Source organism: Taudactylus pleione, unplaced genomic scaffold, assembly GCF_031769625.1.
Source record: "Taudactylus pleione unplaced genomic scaffold, aTauple2 ptg000332l, whole genome shotgun sequence".
Classification (NCBI taxonomy): Eukaryota; Metazoa; Chordata; class Amphibia; order Anura; family Myobatrachidae; genus Taudactylus; species Taudactylus pleione.
The window spans coordinates 2,061,956-2,079,858 of NW_028284733.1; the positions used below are offsets into that span (position 1 = coordinate 2,061,956).

General features: G+C 41.4%; 1 protein-coding gene across 1 annotated transcript in view; it reads left to right on the forward strand.

Moving 5' to 3' along the window:
- The window catches only part of LOC148509078 (B-cell receptor CD22-like), a 248,742-nt gene that overhangs the window by 100,394 nt on the left and 130,445 nt on the right, over positions 1 to 17,903 (forward strand). The window contains exon 4 of the mRNA XM_088443620.1: positions 17,252 to 17,542. Within this exon, the coding sequence (XP_088299746.1) occupies positions 17,252 to 17,542 (291 nt within the window). The remainder of the gene's footprint in view (positions 1 to 17,251; positions 17,543 to 17,903) is intronic.

The window sequence follows — 17,903 nt, forward strand, 5'->3', positions numbered from 1 at the left end:
CTGACTGCTGTACCAGAACATATGTCATAAATGAAATCTGTTGCTTACATTAGCCTTATCTTGAGAAGGGGTCAATAACTTTTCCAATGTACCTAATGCTGAACCTAATTGGAATCATCATTTTCTCCACAATATATTTGACAAGGGTTCGGTATGAAATACCTGCAGCATCCTGATACATGAAAATCCCGACAGGAGTGGTAAGTATGCTATCCCTTTACCTCTGCCCCCCTAACCCTAACCTTCCTTTAGTGATGCCTAATACTAACCTCCCCCCACCAGTGCCTAACTCTAACCTCCCCCCATTGGTGCCTAACCCTAACCCCCCTTCCAGCACCCTAAACCTAACCCTCCTGGGGGGTGCCCAAACCTATCCCCCCTGGTGGTGCCTATCCCTAACCCCCCATTCCCAAAGCCTAACCCTAACCTTCCCCAGGGGGTGCCTAACCCTAAGTCCTCCAAGGGTGCCTAAACCTAACCCTCCCCCCCAATGGCTAAGACCTAACAAACCCTGCTTACCTTCATTCAAAATGCCGGCTGTCGCGATTTCGGAGTCGGCCTAAAGATAGGCATTGGGATTTCAACACCTATCTTTAGTCCCAGGTCAGTCTTCTGACGTCGGGATTCTGATGGCCGGCATCCTGACACATTCCATTTGACATGACCATCAATAATCACCAAAGAAGATTTTCTCAGGAATATAGTACACTGGTTTCAGTGTGAAGATTAAAATTCTTAATGATTTCAAAGGTCAAATATAGTATACTTTTGGCCAAATTTTATTGCAGATAGTAACATGGTGTAATTTTTGTTAGCAGTGGGAACATGTACAGTAACACATAATTATCAGTGAAAATGAAATGTGAAAGACATACAGCACAAAGTTATAAGTAGGGGTGTGTGCCAACCCCTGTGTTTTGGTTTTGGTTCTGTATCTCCTTCATGTTTTGGATCTAGGTCTGGTTTTGGCACAACTGTATTATGTTGTGTTTGTGTGTTTTGGTTTGAGTTCTGTATTTTTCTAAGAAATCATAAAAACAGCTAAAATGACATAATTTGGGCCTGTTTTTGTTTCTACGGTATTATTAACCTTAATAACATTAATTTCCATTTGTTTCCAGTCAATTTTAACCACCTCACTGCTCTCAATATTGTCTTCATCCAGTTTAGGCCCATAATTTGCACCAGGCTAGCTGGCTGACTAAGCTAAGCGGCAGCAGTGGGCAGCACAAACACATGACAGTTCAACTTCCAACATGGCACATAAGGAAGCATATGTTTTCATTAATCAAGAGGTCTGAGGATGTTGGATTATGCATATAGTTGAAGGCAGGGAAAGGAAGAGTTGATTCATAGTAAATTTAATTTAAGTTTTGGATTCCAAAGCAAATTTATTAGGGAGGAGGGGAGGCATATTCAAAGAATATTTCACTTATTCACAATAGTCTTTGCCCCAGTTGAGGTCTTTGGTGGTTCTGCATTTTTTTTTTCAAAAAATGAAAGGGGCATGCAGGAGATGCTGTCTGTGGCAGCACACAAAATGAAAGCTCTGAACAGGAAGGGGCAGAGGAATTTTTAAAGTCGGGTACTAAACATCATTGTGCTTTTGGGATTATGTATGGGAAGGCTGGGAGGGGAGGAGGGAGAACATTTACAGATACCATCACAAAATAGCCTTTCCATTTGGTGTTTGGGTTGCATCTGACCAAACATGTCAGTTATGATCAAGGAAACCAAGCCCACCAGGTTGGTATCTACAATCAAGGGTGAAAATGCCAGAAGAGTATTTGCAATTATGTCTATTTGTGATTTTAGTTTAAATAAATACAGTATAATACTATAAAAAAAGTACAGTGTAAGTGTAAGAGCAGTGGCACAAAAGCACAACAGTTTAAAAAAATATAGGACATCTATGAAACTTTTGCAACATAGCAGTTGTAGACAGGATGGCAGATTCATAAACTATACAATTATAAATGTCAGGCAGCAATGCCCCAAACAGCACATAATGCAAAGAAAAGAGGTGTAAGATGGATTTGTCCTTGGGCCCTACCACCCACCGTTATGTTGTATATATTAAATAGGACATGCACAGTTTAACAAACCAATTACTTCAGGTTCCTAAATGGATAAGGTCCCTACCTCTACTTTCTACTCTGATCAAAAGTAGTTTGCATCCAATTTGATAAGGCTACCTCAGTCCTCCTCTATCCAGGATTCCTTAGAAGAATCCTTGAGCGCTACGCCTGCTGCTGTTGCTGGGAGTGGATCGTTATCCCAGAAGAGGATCTGGAAGACTACTAGTAGTAGTTTAAAAAAATAAATTACTGTTAAACCATCCTTTGCAATGGAGAGCAAGTATGACAGCAGTTACCCAGTTGCACAGCGGATCACTGAAGCCATAACATCTATTATTTATTTTATTTATTTATTACAGTTTCTTATATAGCGCAGCATATTCCATTGCATTTTACAATTGTAAACCTTAATAGAACAAAACTGGGTAATAACAGACAGATATATAGGTAGGAAGGCCCTGCTCGCAAGCTTACAATCTATAGGGAAATAGGCATTGATACACAAGGATAGGTGTTATATATTGCATTTTGGTCCAGCCAGAATGCCCAGTTTCTTGGTGGGCTGCATAATTCATTCACTCCGGAATGTCGGCCAAATGTCATGAGAGAAAGATGGTGTGTGAGGTTGTGTGTGGTCTGTGAAAGGGGATGTAATTAGATATGGAAGCTATGAAGGTTATGTGGGCAGTTCTGGGATCTGATAAGCTTGCCTGAAGAGGTGAGTTTTCAGGGATCACTTGAAGTATTGAAGACTAGAAGAAAGTCGTATTGTGGTGGTAAGGCATTCCATAGAGTGGATAAATAGCATAAGAATAGGATTGTGGTCCGGGTGATACTCATGTATTTATTTGGGTTTTTATTTTGCTTAATTCCTAAAGCTGCCTCAAATACCTGTGGCTTCCCTTTGCCACTATGGACTCAAGTGATAATTATAATGCATGTGAGGTGCAAATAGGGATGAATATATTATTTAAATCAAAAGAAAAAAGTATAAAATATGCAAATGTTAAAAGATGAGTTACTGACTAAATGAATATGTTCAATTAATTGAATAATAAACCAGCACTAGATATGCTAGTGGATTGGATATAAAATATCTAGAATAAATTATACTGCTGACATAACAGGTACCTTAATACATAACAATATTGATCAATTCCATAGATTGCATTAATACGTTTTGACAATCAATGCATACACTGATAAAACAATACAAATATTATTAAATAAATGCAGGCTGTAAGCCAATTGTGCTTTGATTGCAGTAAATAAAATTCTGCAAGATGTCCTTCAGCATAACAGGTGATTAGTCTTTAAATAGGTGGGTGTTTGGATGGTGGGTTGTAAACTGAGTATAATTAGGTGATGTTACACTTCAGTCTTTACCTCATTTCCCCTCTGGGTAGGTGAGGTGTATAACTTGCAGAAAGTCTAAGGGAAACGTGGGTCGGTGCTCGCACCTCCTACCTCCGCGTCAGTGTTGACATCTAATAGTTGTAATGTTGCATCCATCAGGCTGCTTCCCGGGTCCTGGTGGTAATGTTGGTGACCCGTCCTCGGTGGGTCCCATGATGCGGCAGCCGGATGGTTCCAGGAACAAGCAGTGAGTCAGCAGCACAGCTGAACTTCGTGTCAGAGTGGAATACACAACGACCCTTTTCAGGTTCATGCAGTCTGTCACTCATCCCTTGTAATACTAGATGGGAGCCGGCGCAGGGGGTGCAGCAGCGAGACCTCCCCCACCACCGGGTCTTGGACTACCACCGCCCCCCTTCCCTCTGGGCATAGTCTACTCATCTAGCCAGGCAATTAAGGAGTTAAAGAGAAAGGGAGGAGCTAGATCAAACCCCTTTATAAGGAAATTCTAGGGAAAGATATCAACACACAGCCCTGACAAAGCCTGCATTTGATTGGACGGGCGAAACATGTTGGACACACCCCCAGCATGGAACGCTACCTGGAAGAAGGGATCCGACGGTGACACAGGCATGCATGCTCACCTTCGGCTACCCCTTACTCCAAGCAGCTGAAGAGAGCCACTATCCGGCTGCCGCATCACTGAATCCACCGAGGACGGGTCTCCAACATTACCGCCAGGACCCAGGAAGCAGCCTGATGGAGGCAACATTACAACTATTAGATGTCAACACTGGCACGGAGGTAGGAGGTGCGTGCACCGACCCACGTTCCCTTACTCTTTCTGCAAGCTATACACCTCACCTACCCAGAGGGAGAATGAGGTAAAGACTGAAGTTTAACATCACCTAATTATACTCAGTTTACAACCCACCATCCAAATAACCACCTAACACTGCTTAGTAAATAGACCCCCGAAGTCAGTGAAGGAGTGTGGGGTGCAGGCACTACTGTGGCACTACTGCTGTAGCTGTATCAAGCTTTGAAGAGCTGTGCGGTGCAGCACTATAGATTGTGTCAGCGAATGGCTGAGGTACAAGCAGGGCCGGATTATAGGGAGGGCAACAGGGGCGGTCGTCCCGGGGCCCCCACACATAGGGGCCCCCACCCCCAAGATGAACTGATTTAGTTTTTTTTCCTTTCATCGGAGCCGACAGCCGTAGCCCACTATTAAGCCCTGCCCCTGATATTTGGCTCCGCTACATCTGCTGTTGCTGGCCAATATGCCTTTCCCTGACTCTGAAGCAGTAAGTAATGTATACATGTACTGTGTCTATGTCTCTGTGTGTATATATATATATATATATATATATATATATTTAGAGGCCCCCATATTACCCTCCTAGTCCCTCAGAAAATTTCTAGTGAATTAAACTATTAAATTAAACTAAGTAACTAATCAATCCTTCCTTTACCTGCCTTTCACTACATACATACTCCACCTCCATTTCCCTGTACTGCTTGATTCATAAAGTCATTCTTGGCTTCTATGGGGTTGTATAGTTTCATAAATTGCCATCTTGTCTGCCACTGTTTTGTGGCATTGTATCATAAATGTACTATAGTATTTTTAACTGCCGTGTGTTTGTACCGCTGCTCTGTTGCTTAGTTTAACCAGCCAGCCTTTGGCCAATATTGTTGAACAATTTTGTGAGGTGGTCAAAATTGACTGGAAATGACTGGAAATTAGTGTTATTGAGGCTAATAATACTGTACAAACAAAAACAGGCTTTAGCTTTTTTGATCAATTTTTTAAAAAGAAAAAGACAGTTCTAAAACCAAAACATGGGAGTTAGCGAACAACTTGGTTCAGATTCTGTTTCTGATTTCTTTAAAAAGTATTAAAATAGCTAAATGTGGACCAATACAAAACCCGAGATTCGATTTTTAAATCTGAATTCCGAACTTATAGCAAACTCGAGCTGGTACTTGGTTTTATCCAAAACCCCAAAAATGATCTGAGCCTGGATTCAATTTGACTTGGAACCCAAAAGTTCGGGTGTTTGGTTTTCAGGAAAACCGAACCACACATCTCTAGTATAAAGAATTATTCTAGCATCCATGTGACAGACAGGTGATGATTATATATGTACTGTAGGTTAAACCCTAGTTCCTGTCTCTCGACAGGTGATTATTATACTACAAGATATTGTCTAAAGCGGGGCTCGACAAATTTTTGTAAAATCTATGAGCCATCTTAAATTTAGGAGCCAAACCTTCGTCCATTACCAAAATATATGAAAGCTTGTATAGACCACCACACATGCCATTTCAGTGCCCCTCAACCTCCCCACATGCCATCAAATCACCACACATGCCTCTTTAATGGTCATCAGATTCTGCAACATGCCCATTCCAGCCCTTGTAATAGTGCCCCCAAAAGTAATGCTTCCTGTATTAGTGCCCCCAATAGAAGTGCCCTCAATAGCAATGCCCCCAGTAGTAGTGCCCCCAATAGTAATGCCCCTGTAAAAGTTCCCACAGTAGTAATGTCCCCTGTAAAAGTTCCCCCAGTAGTAGAGCCCCTGTAAAATTGCCCCCTGTAATAGTGCCCCCAGTAGTAAGCTCCTTGAAAAAGTGCCCCCAATAGTAAGCACCCTGTAAAAGTGGCCCAAGTAGTAAGCCCCTTGAAAAAGTGCCCCAATAGTAAGCACCATGTAATAGTGCCCCCAGTAGTAAGCCCCTTGAAAAAGTGCCCCCAATAGTAAGCACTCTGTAATAGTGCCGAGCGAATTCACACAAAAAAACCCCCAGAATACTTACCTTAAGCCCCAATCCTGAGTAAACTGACATCCGCCGCTCCTCATAACTATGGGAGAGATGTCATGAAGTCTCTCCCATAGTGCCCGTGGGGCGAGCCGGACACCAGAGCTCAGGAGTGAACTCCAGCTGCCACTGCGTGTAGTCAGAAACCCGCTGGTAAAATCTCAGCAGGCGCTTGGCAAATGGAGCCTCCCTGCGGCAGCCGGGGAAGGAGAATGGCGGCGAGGGGGACCCTTGGAAAACGTTGTCACCAGGACTAAAATCTTAGTCACCATGGTGACCTGGCTACCTGGATTTGTCGAGCCCTGGTCTAGAGCTGCTTTGCGGTAGCTGTTCAACACACTGACATTAAAAAATGCTGACATAGGGCCTGATTCAGAGGCGCTCGTAAAAAGCAAGCGCTCGCTCTGAATCAGGGCGGGTGGCGGGTGCTCGTTTTTTTAGATGCAGCCTCTTGGCCGCTCGCATTGCTGTGGGTTATCACCCACAGCTATTGCGAGCAGCCCTGATGATGGTCGTGAAGGTTAAGACCATCACGACCATCAGGCTTGTGACGAGACCCTTGTGGTAGGGTCTTGTGGCCGCAAGCCCCAGAGAGCTTCTGGCTCAAATAGAGCCGGAAGCTCTCCCACTGACATCACTGGTGATGTCAGTGGGGCCACCCACAAACGGTAGGCATTCGCATGGGAACGCCAAAGTTTGTGAAGCCACCCACCCACCACGCCTACAAAATTGGGCGAGCTGTTGATCAACATCGACAGCTGCCCCTTTTGTAGTGAGTCCCGGAGCGAGTGCTTTTTGCGCTCGCTCCGGGGCTCGCACGTGCGCACTGGGCCACCATCGACCCAGTTGCGAGCGCTCAGCGCTTGCGACCGGGTCTGAATCAAGCCCATAGTCCAGAATTGGACACCTCAAGTGATATCATATCATAGTAAAGAATGAGGCAATTGCAGACAGATAAATGGCACTGCCCTGGCCTCCTTCCTTTTATCTCAACAACAATTAATTAAGCTACTGATGCCTCTGTGCAATGTACAGTAGCTCATATTGTAGATGGTAAAGTTCTCTTTAAAGAAAACAGTAAATATATATTACAAATAAACTAATTAAATGCAGAGATCATTGTGCAAATAATTATTCAGATTGCTTTTGTTTTTTAACATACAGGAAATGTAATTACATCAAAGTCTGCAGGTGTTAGCCAATAAAAAGCAGAGCCCAGGATGAGTGCGAGAAAATTTCTCCTCTTCGCCTTTTTCCAAGGTAAAATTGATTCACGTGTAAGAAGAACTATTAATATAAATATATATATATATATATATATATATATATATATATATATATATATATATATATGGTATGGAGTCACTAAGTTACCAATCAAAATGTTACTACCTGGAAAATGTCAACATTTCTATTAGGGTTAAGGCCAGGGATAGTGGAAGGGTCACTGTTAGGGTTTAGTGTTATCATTAGGGTTAGGAATAGAAAATATCAGCATTAATCGGTGTTGACATGCTGAGTGTTGACATGGTCAATGTCAACATTATGAATAAGTCGACGTGTTCAATATCACCATATTGACCATGTAGAAATTTTCATGTCGACCTAATGAAAGTTGATGGTTTGAACGTCTATATAATATAATCCTTAACATGTAATGATACAAATCTTATATGTATCCTGTACCTCTCAGTCTTCTACTCAGGCTCTATGTGTCAGAGATGGGAGTTCCCTTCTGCAATGGTGGCTCTGATTGGCTCCTGTGTGGAGATCCCCTGCACATACTCACCTGCCGTCGAGTCTGAGAAATCCCGTACTGTATGGTGTCTATATCATAAGCAGTATTATATAGAGATTTTTAACAGCAGAACATCCTCATCAGTAACAAATTACTACATAAGCCGAACCTCATTGGTACCTGGAGAAAGCTGCTCTCTGAGGATAGACCCAGTGAGAAGAAAAGATAAAGGTGTATATTATCCAGGAGTAGCAGGAAATCAATTGAAGAATGCGTACAACATACATGGTTGGAGTATTGACCTTTATGTCACAGGTAAACATTTATTTTCATAATAGATATGTGACAGCTTTATGTGATATGTTTAACATCAGTACAGGAAGTAAATGGCGATGCCCATAGCAACCAATCCTAGATCTCAGTAATATTTTCCTAATGCATTTAGAAAATGTACAAATATGTATATAATAATGGGCTTATGGTTCCATTTCCGGCATGCCCAGTGGGAGCCAGTGCATGTTCTGTAAGTACCCACCACAGCGACGAAAAAGACCACCCATGGGGTAAGTATAAAAAGTAGGCAGAGCAGCAGGATAGGACAGATATGAGGCAGCTGAGGTGACCTGGTATATGCCCGGTCCATTCACTAGTGAAAACATAATTCATTGCTACTGGCAATATCTATCAATTTGCACCATCTTGTAGTGCCAAGCTAAGCATTTACCTGCGTACAGTGCATCTGGAAAGTATTCATAGCACTTCACTTTTTCCACATTTTGTTATGTTACAGCCTTATTCCAAAATTGAATACATTCATTTTTGTCCTCAAAATACTACACACAATACCCCATAATGACAACATGTAAAAAGTTTTTTTGAGATTTTTGCAAATTTCATTTAAAAAAACAACTAAGAAATCACATGTACATAAGTATTCACAGCCTTTGCCATGAAGCTCAAAAATGAGCTCAGGTGCATCCTGTTTCCACCTATCATCCTTGAGATGTTCCACTACAGTGAAGCATGGTGGTGCAGGATCATGCTGTGGAGATGTTTTTCAGCAGCAGGAACTGGAAGACTAGTCAGGATAGAGGGAAAGATGAATGCAGTTAAGGTACAGAGACATCCTGGATGAAAACCAGCTCCAGAGCAATCTTGACCTCAGACTGGGGCAAAACTCTCACTGTGTGACAATAAAGCAGTGAAGCTGCAGGCTGAGGAAGCCAGGGCCTATATCTGTAGGCTACAGGGAAGGCCACCATGACTGACTGTGTTTGTGTAGCTGTGGCAGCCAAGCCAAGCCAGGCTGGAGCTGGCGATAGACCTGCATAGAAGCAGAGAGAGACTGTGTTGGCAGACTAGCTGCACCATGATAGAGAGGGTTCAAGAAGTTAGTTAGATGCCCTAAATAGGGGCTAGGTTGTTTATTATTTTATATTTCTGTTTCTTGGTTTACATGCTGGAAGTAAAAGCACCATTTTCATTTATTTTACTGGAATGCCATGTGTGGGCTCTAATTCTACACCTAATCACTGCACCAGTCTACTGAGCTAATTAATCCCAAGTTATCACATATGGTGGAGAATGCGGGCTAAAAGATTCTAGGCCAGAAGATTCTATGCAAGAATGCAAATGGAAATATGGATGCTTATTGCACTGCATAATTGGACTCTCCTAGAAAGCCAAAAGTAGACTTGCTGCACCTGCATGGTAGAATGCTCATCAAGGTGGTGAGTGAAGATAAGTTTGTTGTGAAGATTTGTTTAAACAAAAAATTGTCTGCAAGTGTGCACTATTGCTGCAGTGTACATCTTTTCCTTGGAAAGGAAGAGAAATAAGTGTTACACAAGTTGCTGGAGAATTGTTTTGTTTATGGGAGATGCAAAGTTTGCCATAAGATGCGGTTAATCTTTCAGCAGGACAACGACCCTAAGCAGCCAAGATATCACAGCCAAGATATCAAAGGAGTGGCTTCAGGACAACTCTGTGGAAATTTCTTGAGTGGCCCAGCCAGAGCCCAGACTTGAATCCAATTGAACATCTCTGGAGAGATCTGAAAATGGCTGTGCTCCGACGCTTCCCTTCCAACCTGATGGAGCTTGAGAGGTGCTGCAAAGAAGAAATGGTCGAAACTGCCCAAAGATAGGTGTGCCAAGCTTGTGGCATCATATTCAAAAAGACTTGAGGCTGTAATTGCTGCCAAAGGTGCATCAACAAAGTATTGAGCAAAGGTTGTGAATACTTATGTTCATGTGATTTTAGTTTTTTTTTTAATTAAATTTGCAAAATTCTCAAAAAAACTTTTTACACGTTGTCATTATGGGGTATTGTGTTAAGAATTTTGAGGACAAAAATGAATTTATTCCATTTTGGAATAAGGCTGTAACATAACAAAATGTGGAGAAAGTGAAGCGTTGTGAATACTTTCCGGATGTACTGTAAGCGGTCTCACACCTGCGCACCTCGGAGTCAAGCAAATCCAAAACCTTTTGAAATCACATGCAGAATGTTGTGAAGAATAGTAAACAATCAAAGTACTGTCCCCAATAAGTATAATGCAGGAAAAAGTCAGTTTTAACCAACACATTATATATATATATTGTGGCAGCATCTCCAGAGACGGCGCTGGTGAGCATCAGATTCTGGGTGGGGCAGGAGAGATCCGCCCATACAGAGAAGAAAAGGATTCTGGGAAGATGTGTAAGTGCTACCTTGTGGAGAGAGTTCAGGTGTGGGCTGATGAGAAGGCAGACCAGTCAGGCTGCTGTTGGAAACAGTCTATGTGGGAGCAAGCCATTGGGTGCCAGGAGGCCTCGGTCTGTACCTGCAGGAGGCAGGGGGGACCCCAAAACTCTCAGACTGTGTTACATTAAAGCAGTGAAGCTGCAGGCTGAGGAAGCAAGGGCCTAAATCTGTAGGATACAGGGAAGGCCACCAAGACTGACTGTGTTTGTGTAGCTGTGGCAGCCAAGCCAGGCTGGAGCTGGCGATAGACCTGCAGAGAAGCAGACAGAGACTGTGTTGGCAGACTAGCTGCACCACGATAGAGAGGTTTCAAGAAGTGAGTTAGACACCCTAAATAGGGGCTAGGTTGTTTATTATTTTATATTTCCATTTCCTGGTTTACATGCTGGAAGTTAAAGCATAATTTTCAATTATTTTACTGGAATGCAATGTGTGGACTCTAATTCTACACCTAATCACTGCACCACTGACACCAGTCTGCCGAGCTAATTACCCCCAAGTTATCACAATATATATATATATATATATATATAATTATATATATATATATATATATATATATATATATAGCCATGCGAAGGTGCGGCACTCTCAGTAAATAAGGCACGACAACTGTGTCTTCAAAAATCAATGTTTCAGTACATTTAGCGTACTATCTTCAGGATACAGATACATACAGTGATTTCTTACCTTAAATACTATCACCACTCGTGGACCGCGCCAGAAATGGGACCAGCCACCGGTCCGGAGTCGGCTACAAATGACGTCATCACGTCCGCAATGTCGCGGGTGTGTGACGCAGTGCGCACCCATCACCAGGCAACCAAGGCAAACAAATCCATACAGCGCTGTAATAGTAATATAAACAAAGCGGACAAATATAAAGATGACATATCTACATAGAAAATATGAATACATGCATCAAATGTATAAACATTAAGAAGCAGCATAATGTTAGGAGATGGCATATCAACATGGCATGTCTGCATAGGGCATAACCAGACATACATCGTATATGTGAAAAAGCTTAGCAGAATATCAAAGGTATAAATCATAGCAAAGTTAAGTATTAGTTAAAAACAAGATAATGAAATAGCATCATTTAAACCTCTAGGGGAAATAACATCCAGGCGGTGAATCCACCTCGCATCGCGTTGTAATAAAAGACGACCACGATCACCCCCCCTCTTAGGCAGTGGGATGTGGTCAATCATGCGATAGCGCAGGCTAGCAAGATTGTGCCCAAATTCAAGAAAATGACGTGCTACGGGTTGTTCACTCGCGCCATTAGCCAGCGCTGTTCTAATATTAGAGCGATGCAAAGCCATACGCTCTTTAAATTTACGCTGAGTTTTGCCAATGTATGACAACCCGCAAGGGCACAAAATTTGGTAAATGACATGTGTACTGTTGCAGGTCAAATGAAACAATATCTCATATTTTTTCCCGGAATGCGGGTGATAAAAACTATTTCCCGTAATGAGATACCTGCAAGTGACACATGAACACTTAAAGCAGCCTGGTTTTTGAGTTGCTAAAAAATTTTGGAATTGTCTGCCTTAACTAGGAGGTCACGCAAGTTACTCCCCCTAGAATAACAAGACATTATTCTTACATCGGACAGGGGCAAGGCATCATCCCTGCTAACGATAGGCCAATGTTTTTTCATAATATTATTAATGTCAGTGGATTTAATGTTGTGACGTTTGACCCAAGGTAACACATTGCTAGTCATCGATTTCTGATTCTTATTCAATAATGTGTGTCTATCCAGTGCTAAACTCTATTTTTAGTATGTAACAGATTGGCATGATCATATCCACGAGACAAAAACTTATTGATCAACACATCAATTTGAGTGCCAGCAATATCAATATCACTGTTGATCCTCATAATTCTCAACATCTGAGAATATGGAAGGCCCGACTTAAGGCCCGGAGGATGACAACTGGACATGTGTAATAATGTGTTACGGTCAGTAGCCTTGGTAAATACAGATGTAGACAAAATATTATTCTGCTTCTGAAGTTGAACATCGAGGAAATCAATGTTATCCTGACTCATCCTTACAGTGAACTTGACAGGGCAGTTAGTGTCATTATGCTGACTGATCAGACTCATAAATGATGTGTCACTTTCATTCCAGACCAGGAACACGTCATCTATGAATCTTGTATAAAATAGAATATTTGAGGCCACAGACGAATCACTAAAGAATAATTCATGCTCAATGTTAAACATTTAATTATTAGCATAAACCGGGGCAATGGCAGAACCCATTGCGCATCCGGTTTGCTGTAAGTAAAAGCTTCCATTGAACATGAAAAAATTCCTAGTTAATACAAATTCAGCAAGTTTTACACAAAAATCAATGAAATCAACATCATACAAGGCACTTTGGAATAGTAGCTGCCTCATATTAGCAAGCCCAGCATTATGAGGTATCACAGTGTAAAGGCTCGTAACGTCAGCACAAATCATCCATGCTTCTGCCGGGATTGTCCCTAAATCCCTCAATTTATTTAGAAACATTGTTGTATCTAATAAGAAATGCGGATGTGCCTGTACTAATGGTTGCATGATCGAATCAATAAAGATCGAAGCAGGTTGAATCAAGGAGCCTCTAGCGCTAATAATAGGATGTCCTGGAGGCGGGACAATGCCCTTATGCACCTTAGGAAGAGTGTATAGCAGTGGTATAATCGGAAATTCAGGAACCAATGCTGAAAATAGAGGCCCATCGATGATGCCATTGTCACGGGCCATAATAAGGAGATGCAATAGTTCTTGTTTAAATGCTCCCGTGGGGTCACATGATAACCTGCAATATGTAGATGTGTCACTTAATTGTCGCAGAATTTCAGTCATGTAGTCATTACGGTCCTGCAACACAATTGAGACGCCTTTATCCGCTGGACGGATAATTAGTTCCTTATTGCTTGATAATGTTTTAAGAGCTAATCGTTCCTGAGGGTTCAGATTGGGATGAAGAATATTAGAAGCCTTAACCGTTTCCTTAACCTCCTGGTCAAGAAGTCTCATAAAGGTTTTAATGCTGGGGTTTAATGAGGTAGGCTCAAAAGTAGAACGCAGCTGAATTTTTTTGAGCTGAGGAGGAACCATATCAGGGATAGACGATGAGGTAGATTTAGAAAAAAATTCCCTAAGTTTAAGTTGGCAATTCAGTTGATGAGTCTCAATTTGCCATCGAAAATCGTCAAATGGTGAGATAGGCACAAAGGAAAGTCCTTTATTCAATAAAGAATATTCTGAATTTGATAATTCATATGAGGAAAAATTTAAAATTATTTCCTCCTTAGCACAGGTGGTCTTCCACGTGCCTTGCCTTTTGTTTTGACCGCCTCTCCTTGTGAAGCCACGGGTATGTCGGCCACCATGGACCGAGTGTTTTTGGCTAAAGGGACACTTTTACTGGTGTTCAGTTCTGAATCACTGGCTGTACTTGTAGTTTCAACAGGGGAATCAATATCAGTACGAGTTTTCGAATATCTCCGTCTAAAAAAAGGACGTTTAGTTAAGTTCTGGCGTCCACCACTTAACCATTGGTACACTCTGTGCTGTTTGTAATCTAACTCAAGGAACTAATTATCCGTCCAGCGGATAAAGGTGTCTCAATTGTTTTGCAGGACCGTAATGACTACATGACTGAAATTCTGTGACAATTAAGTGATACATCTACATATTGCAGGTTATCATGTGACCCCACGGGAGCATTTAAACAAGAACTATTGGATCTCCTTATTACGGCCCGTGACAATGGCATCATCGATGGGCCTCTATTTTCAGCATTGGTTCCTGAATTTCCGATTATACCACTGCTATACACTCTTCCTAAGGTGCATAAGGGCATTGTCCCGCCTCCAGGACGTCCCATTATTAGCGCTAGAGGCTCCTTGATTCAACCTGCTTCAATCTTTATTGATTCGATCATGCAACCATTAGTACAGGCACATCCGCAACAATGTTTCTAAATAAATTGAGGGATTTAGGGACAATCCCGGCAGAAGCATGGATGATTTGTGCTGACGTTACGAGCCTTTACACTGTGATACCTCATAATGCTGGGCTTGCTAATATGAGGCAGCTACTATTCCAAAGTGCCTTGTATGAGGTTGATTTCATTGATTTTTGTGTAAAACTTGCTGAATTTGTATTAACTAGGAATTTTTTCATGTTCAATGGAAGCTTTTACTTACAGCAAACCGGATGCGCAATGGGTTCTGCCATGGCCCCGGTTTATGCTAATAATTAAATGTTTAACATTGAGCATGAATTATTCTTTAGTGATTCGTCTGTGGCCTCAAATATTCTATTTTATACAAGATTCATAGATGACATGTTCCTGGTCTGGAATGACAGTGACACATCATTTATGAGTCTGATCAGTCAGCATAATGACACTAACTGCCCTGTCAAGTTCACTGTAAGGATGAGTCAGGATAACATTGATTTCCTCGATGTTCAACTTCAGAAGCAGAATAATACTTTGTCTACATCTGTATTTACCAAGGCTACTGACCGTAACACATTATTACACATGTCCAGTTGTCATCCTCCGGGCCTTAAGTCGGGCCTTCCATATTCTCAGATGTTGAGAATTATGAGGATCAACAGTGATATTGATATTGCTGGCACTCAAATTGATGTGTTGATCAATAAGTTTTTGTCTCGTGGATATGATCATGCCAATCTGTTACATACTAAAAATAGAGTTTTAGCACTGGATAGACACACATTATTGAATAAGAATCAGAAATCGATGACTAGCAATGTGTTACCTTGGGTAAAACGTTACAACAATAAATCCACTGACATTAATAATATTATGAAAAAACATTGGCCTATCGTTAGCAGGGATGATGCCTTGCCCCTGTCCGATGTAAGAATAATGTCTTGTTATTCTAGGGGGAGTAACTTGCGTGACCTCCTAGTTAAGGCAGACAATTCCAAAATTTTTTAGCAACTCAAAAACCAGGCTGCTTTAAGTGTTCATGTGTCACTTGCAGGTATCTCATTACGGGAAATAGTTTTTATCACCCGCATTCCGGGAAAAAATATGAGATATTGTTTCATTTGACCTGCAACAGTACACATGTCATTTACCAAATTTTGTGCCCTTGCGGGTTGTCATACATTGGCAAAACTCAGCGTAAATTTAAAGAGCGTATGGCTTTGCATCGCTCTAATATTAGAACAGCGCTGGCTAATGGCGCGAGCGAACAACCCGTAGCACGTCATTTTCTTGAATTTGGGCACAATCTTGCTAGCCTGCGCTATCGCATGATTGACCACATCCCACTGCCTAAGAGGGGGGGTGATCGTGGTCGTCTTTTATTACAACGCGAAGCGAGGTGGATTCACCGCCTGGATGTTATTTCCCCTAGAGGTTTAAATGATGCTATTTCATTATCTTGTTTTTAACTAATACTTAACTTTGCTATGATTTATACCTTTGATATTCTGCTAAGCTTTTTCACATATACGATGTATGTCTGGTTATGCCCTATGCAGACATGCCATGTTGATATGCCATCTCCTAACATTATGCTGCTTCTTAATGTTTATACATTTGATGCATGTATTCATATTTTCTATGTAGATATGTCATCTTTATATTTGTCCGCTTTGTTTATATTACTATTACAGCGCTGTATGGATTTGTATGCCTTGGTTGCCTGGTGATGGGTGCGCACTGCGTCACACACCCGCGACATTGCGGACGTGATGACGTCATTTGTAGCCGACTCCGGACGGGTGGCTGGTCCCGTTTCCGGCGCGGTCCACGAGTGGTGATAGTATTTAAGGTAAGAAATCACTGTATGTATCTGTATCCTGAAGATAGTACGCTAAATGTACTGAAACGTTGATTTTTGAAGACACAGTTGTCGTGCCTTATTTACTGAGAGTGCCGCACCTTGGCATGGCTATATCACTATATATGTGAGGGCACCTCTAAACGTTATTGCTAGCTATTGGGAGTGCCGGTCCTCTGCTGGACTATATATATATATATATATATATATATATATATATTAGACTGCATTTTTTAATATTGACCTAAAATTAAGTTGAATGCGTTTTCTATGTCAACTGACCCTGATACTAAATCCCCTCCACTATCAAATACACTACTTTGTGGTGGCACCTTCTTGTGGGAATGCTCTATTAAGCAGTGTCTTCATATTATGTTATTACTAATGTCTCCAGAGATACAGTTAGGGGATATCTGTTACAGCAGCTTAAGTTTTTCAGCCAAAATCACTGCATTTATTTTTTCTTACTATAGGGATAATTGATACCATTGAGATCAACAATGTTTCTGGCTATATGCTAAATTCAGTATAATGCTAAATACATCAAACATTGGGGTCCCTCACATAAGAATTATTACTTGTAACCAATTGAATTAAAAAACATTTTTATTTAGATAAAGAAAAAATAATAGTTGTGATAAAATAGATGTAATATTTATCTTACAATTTCTCAGATTCCCCATGGGCACTTGTACTTAATGCATCTGGAGATATGATGGAGGAAATAGCCACCATTATATATTGCCATACAGAGCACACCTGTGCCAGCAGCCGCCCGTCTCTAGAATGGAACAAACCTGGTCTGACCAAGAGACAATCAGTACAATTATCTGGAGGGTACTGGAGGGAAGTATCAGAACTTACGTATATTCCTTCATATATGGATGATAGGACAAGTATTCGATGCACAGCCACCTATCATAATGGAATAATATCCCAGACAGAAGCCACATTGAACATCAAATGTACGTATTATGGGTAAATTAAGACAAAAAGACATTGTGACATGATGGGCCTAAATCAGAGGTGGGCACAGACGCGGACACGTCTTTGTCTATCGCTTGTCTGTGACTTTATTCAAAAATTAAAATGTTGCTATGAAGTCCTTCCCTTGTGTACATCCATGCATATGAGTATTTAAAGACTGAGAGGCCCACCTTCAGCGCACATACATACTGTAATACTGCTTTGTGAACCTTTTGATGCCACCATTGGTCACACCATCAAAACTTGCACTTGCTTTATGGCAGGTTCAGATTTACCTTTGGAGTATGGCCTCCAAGTTCTGAGACATGACTATAACAAGCCCATAAAATGGACAATTTC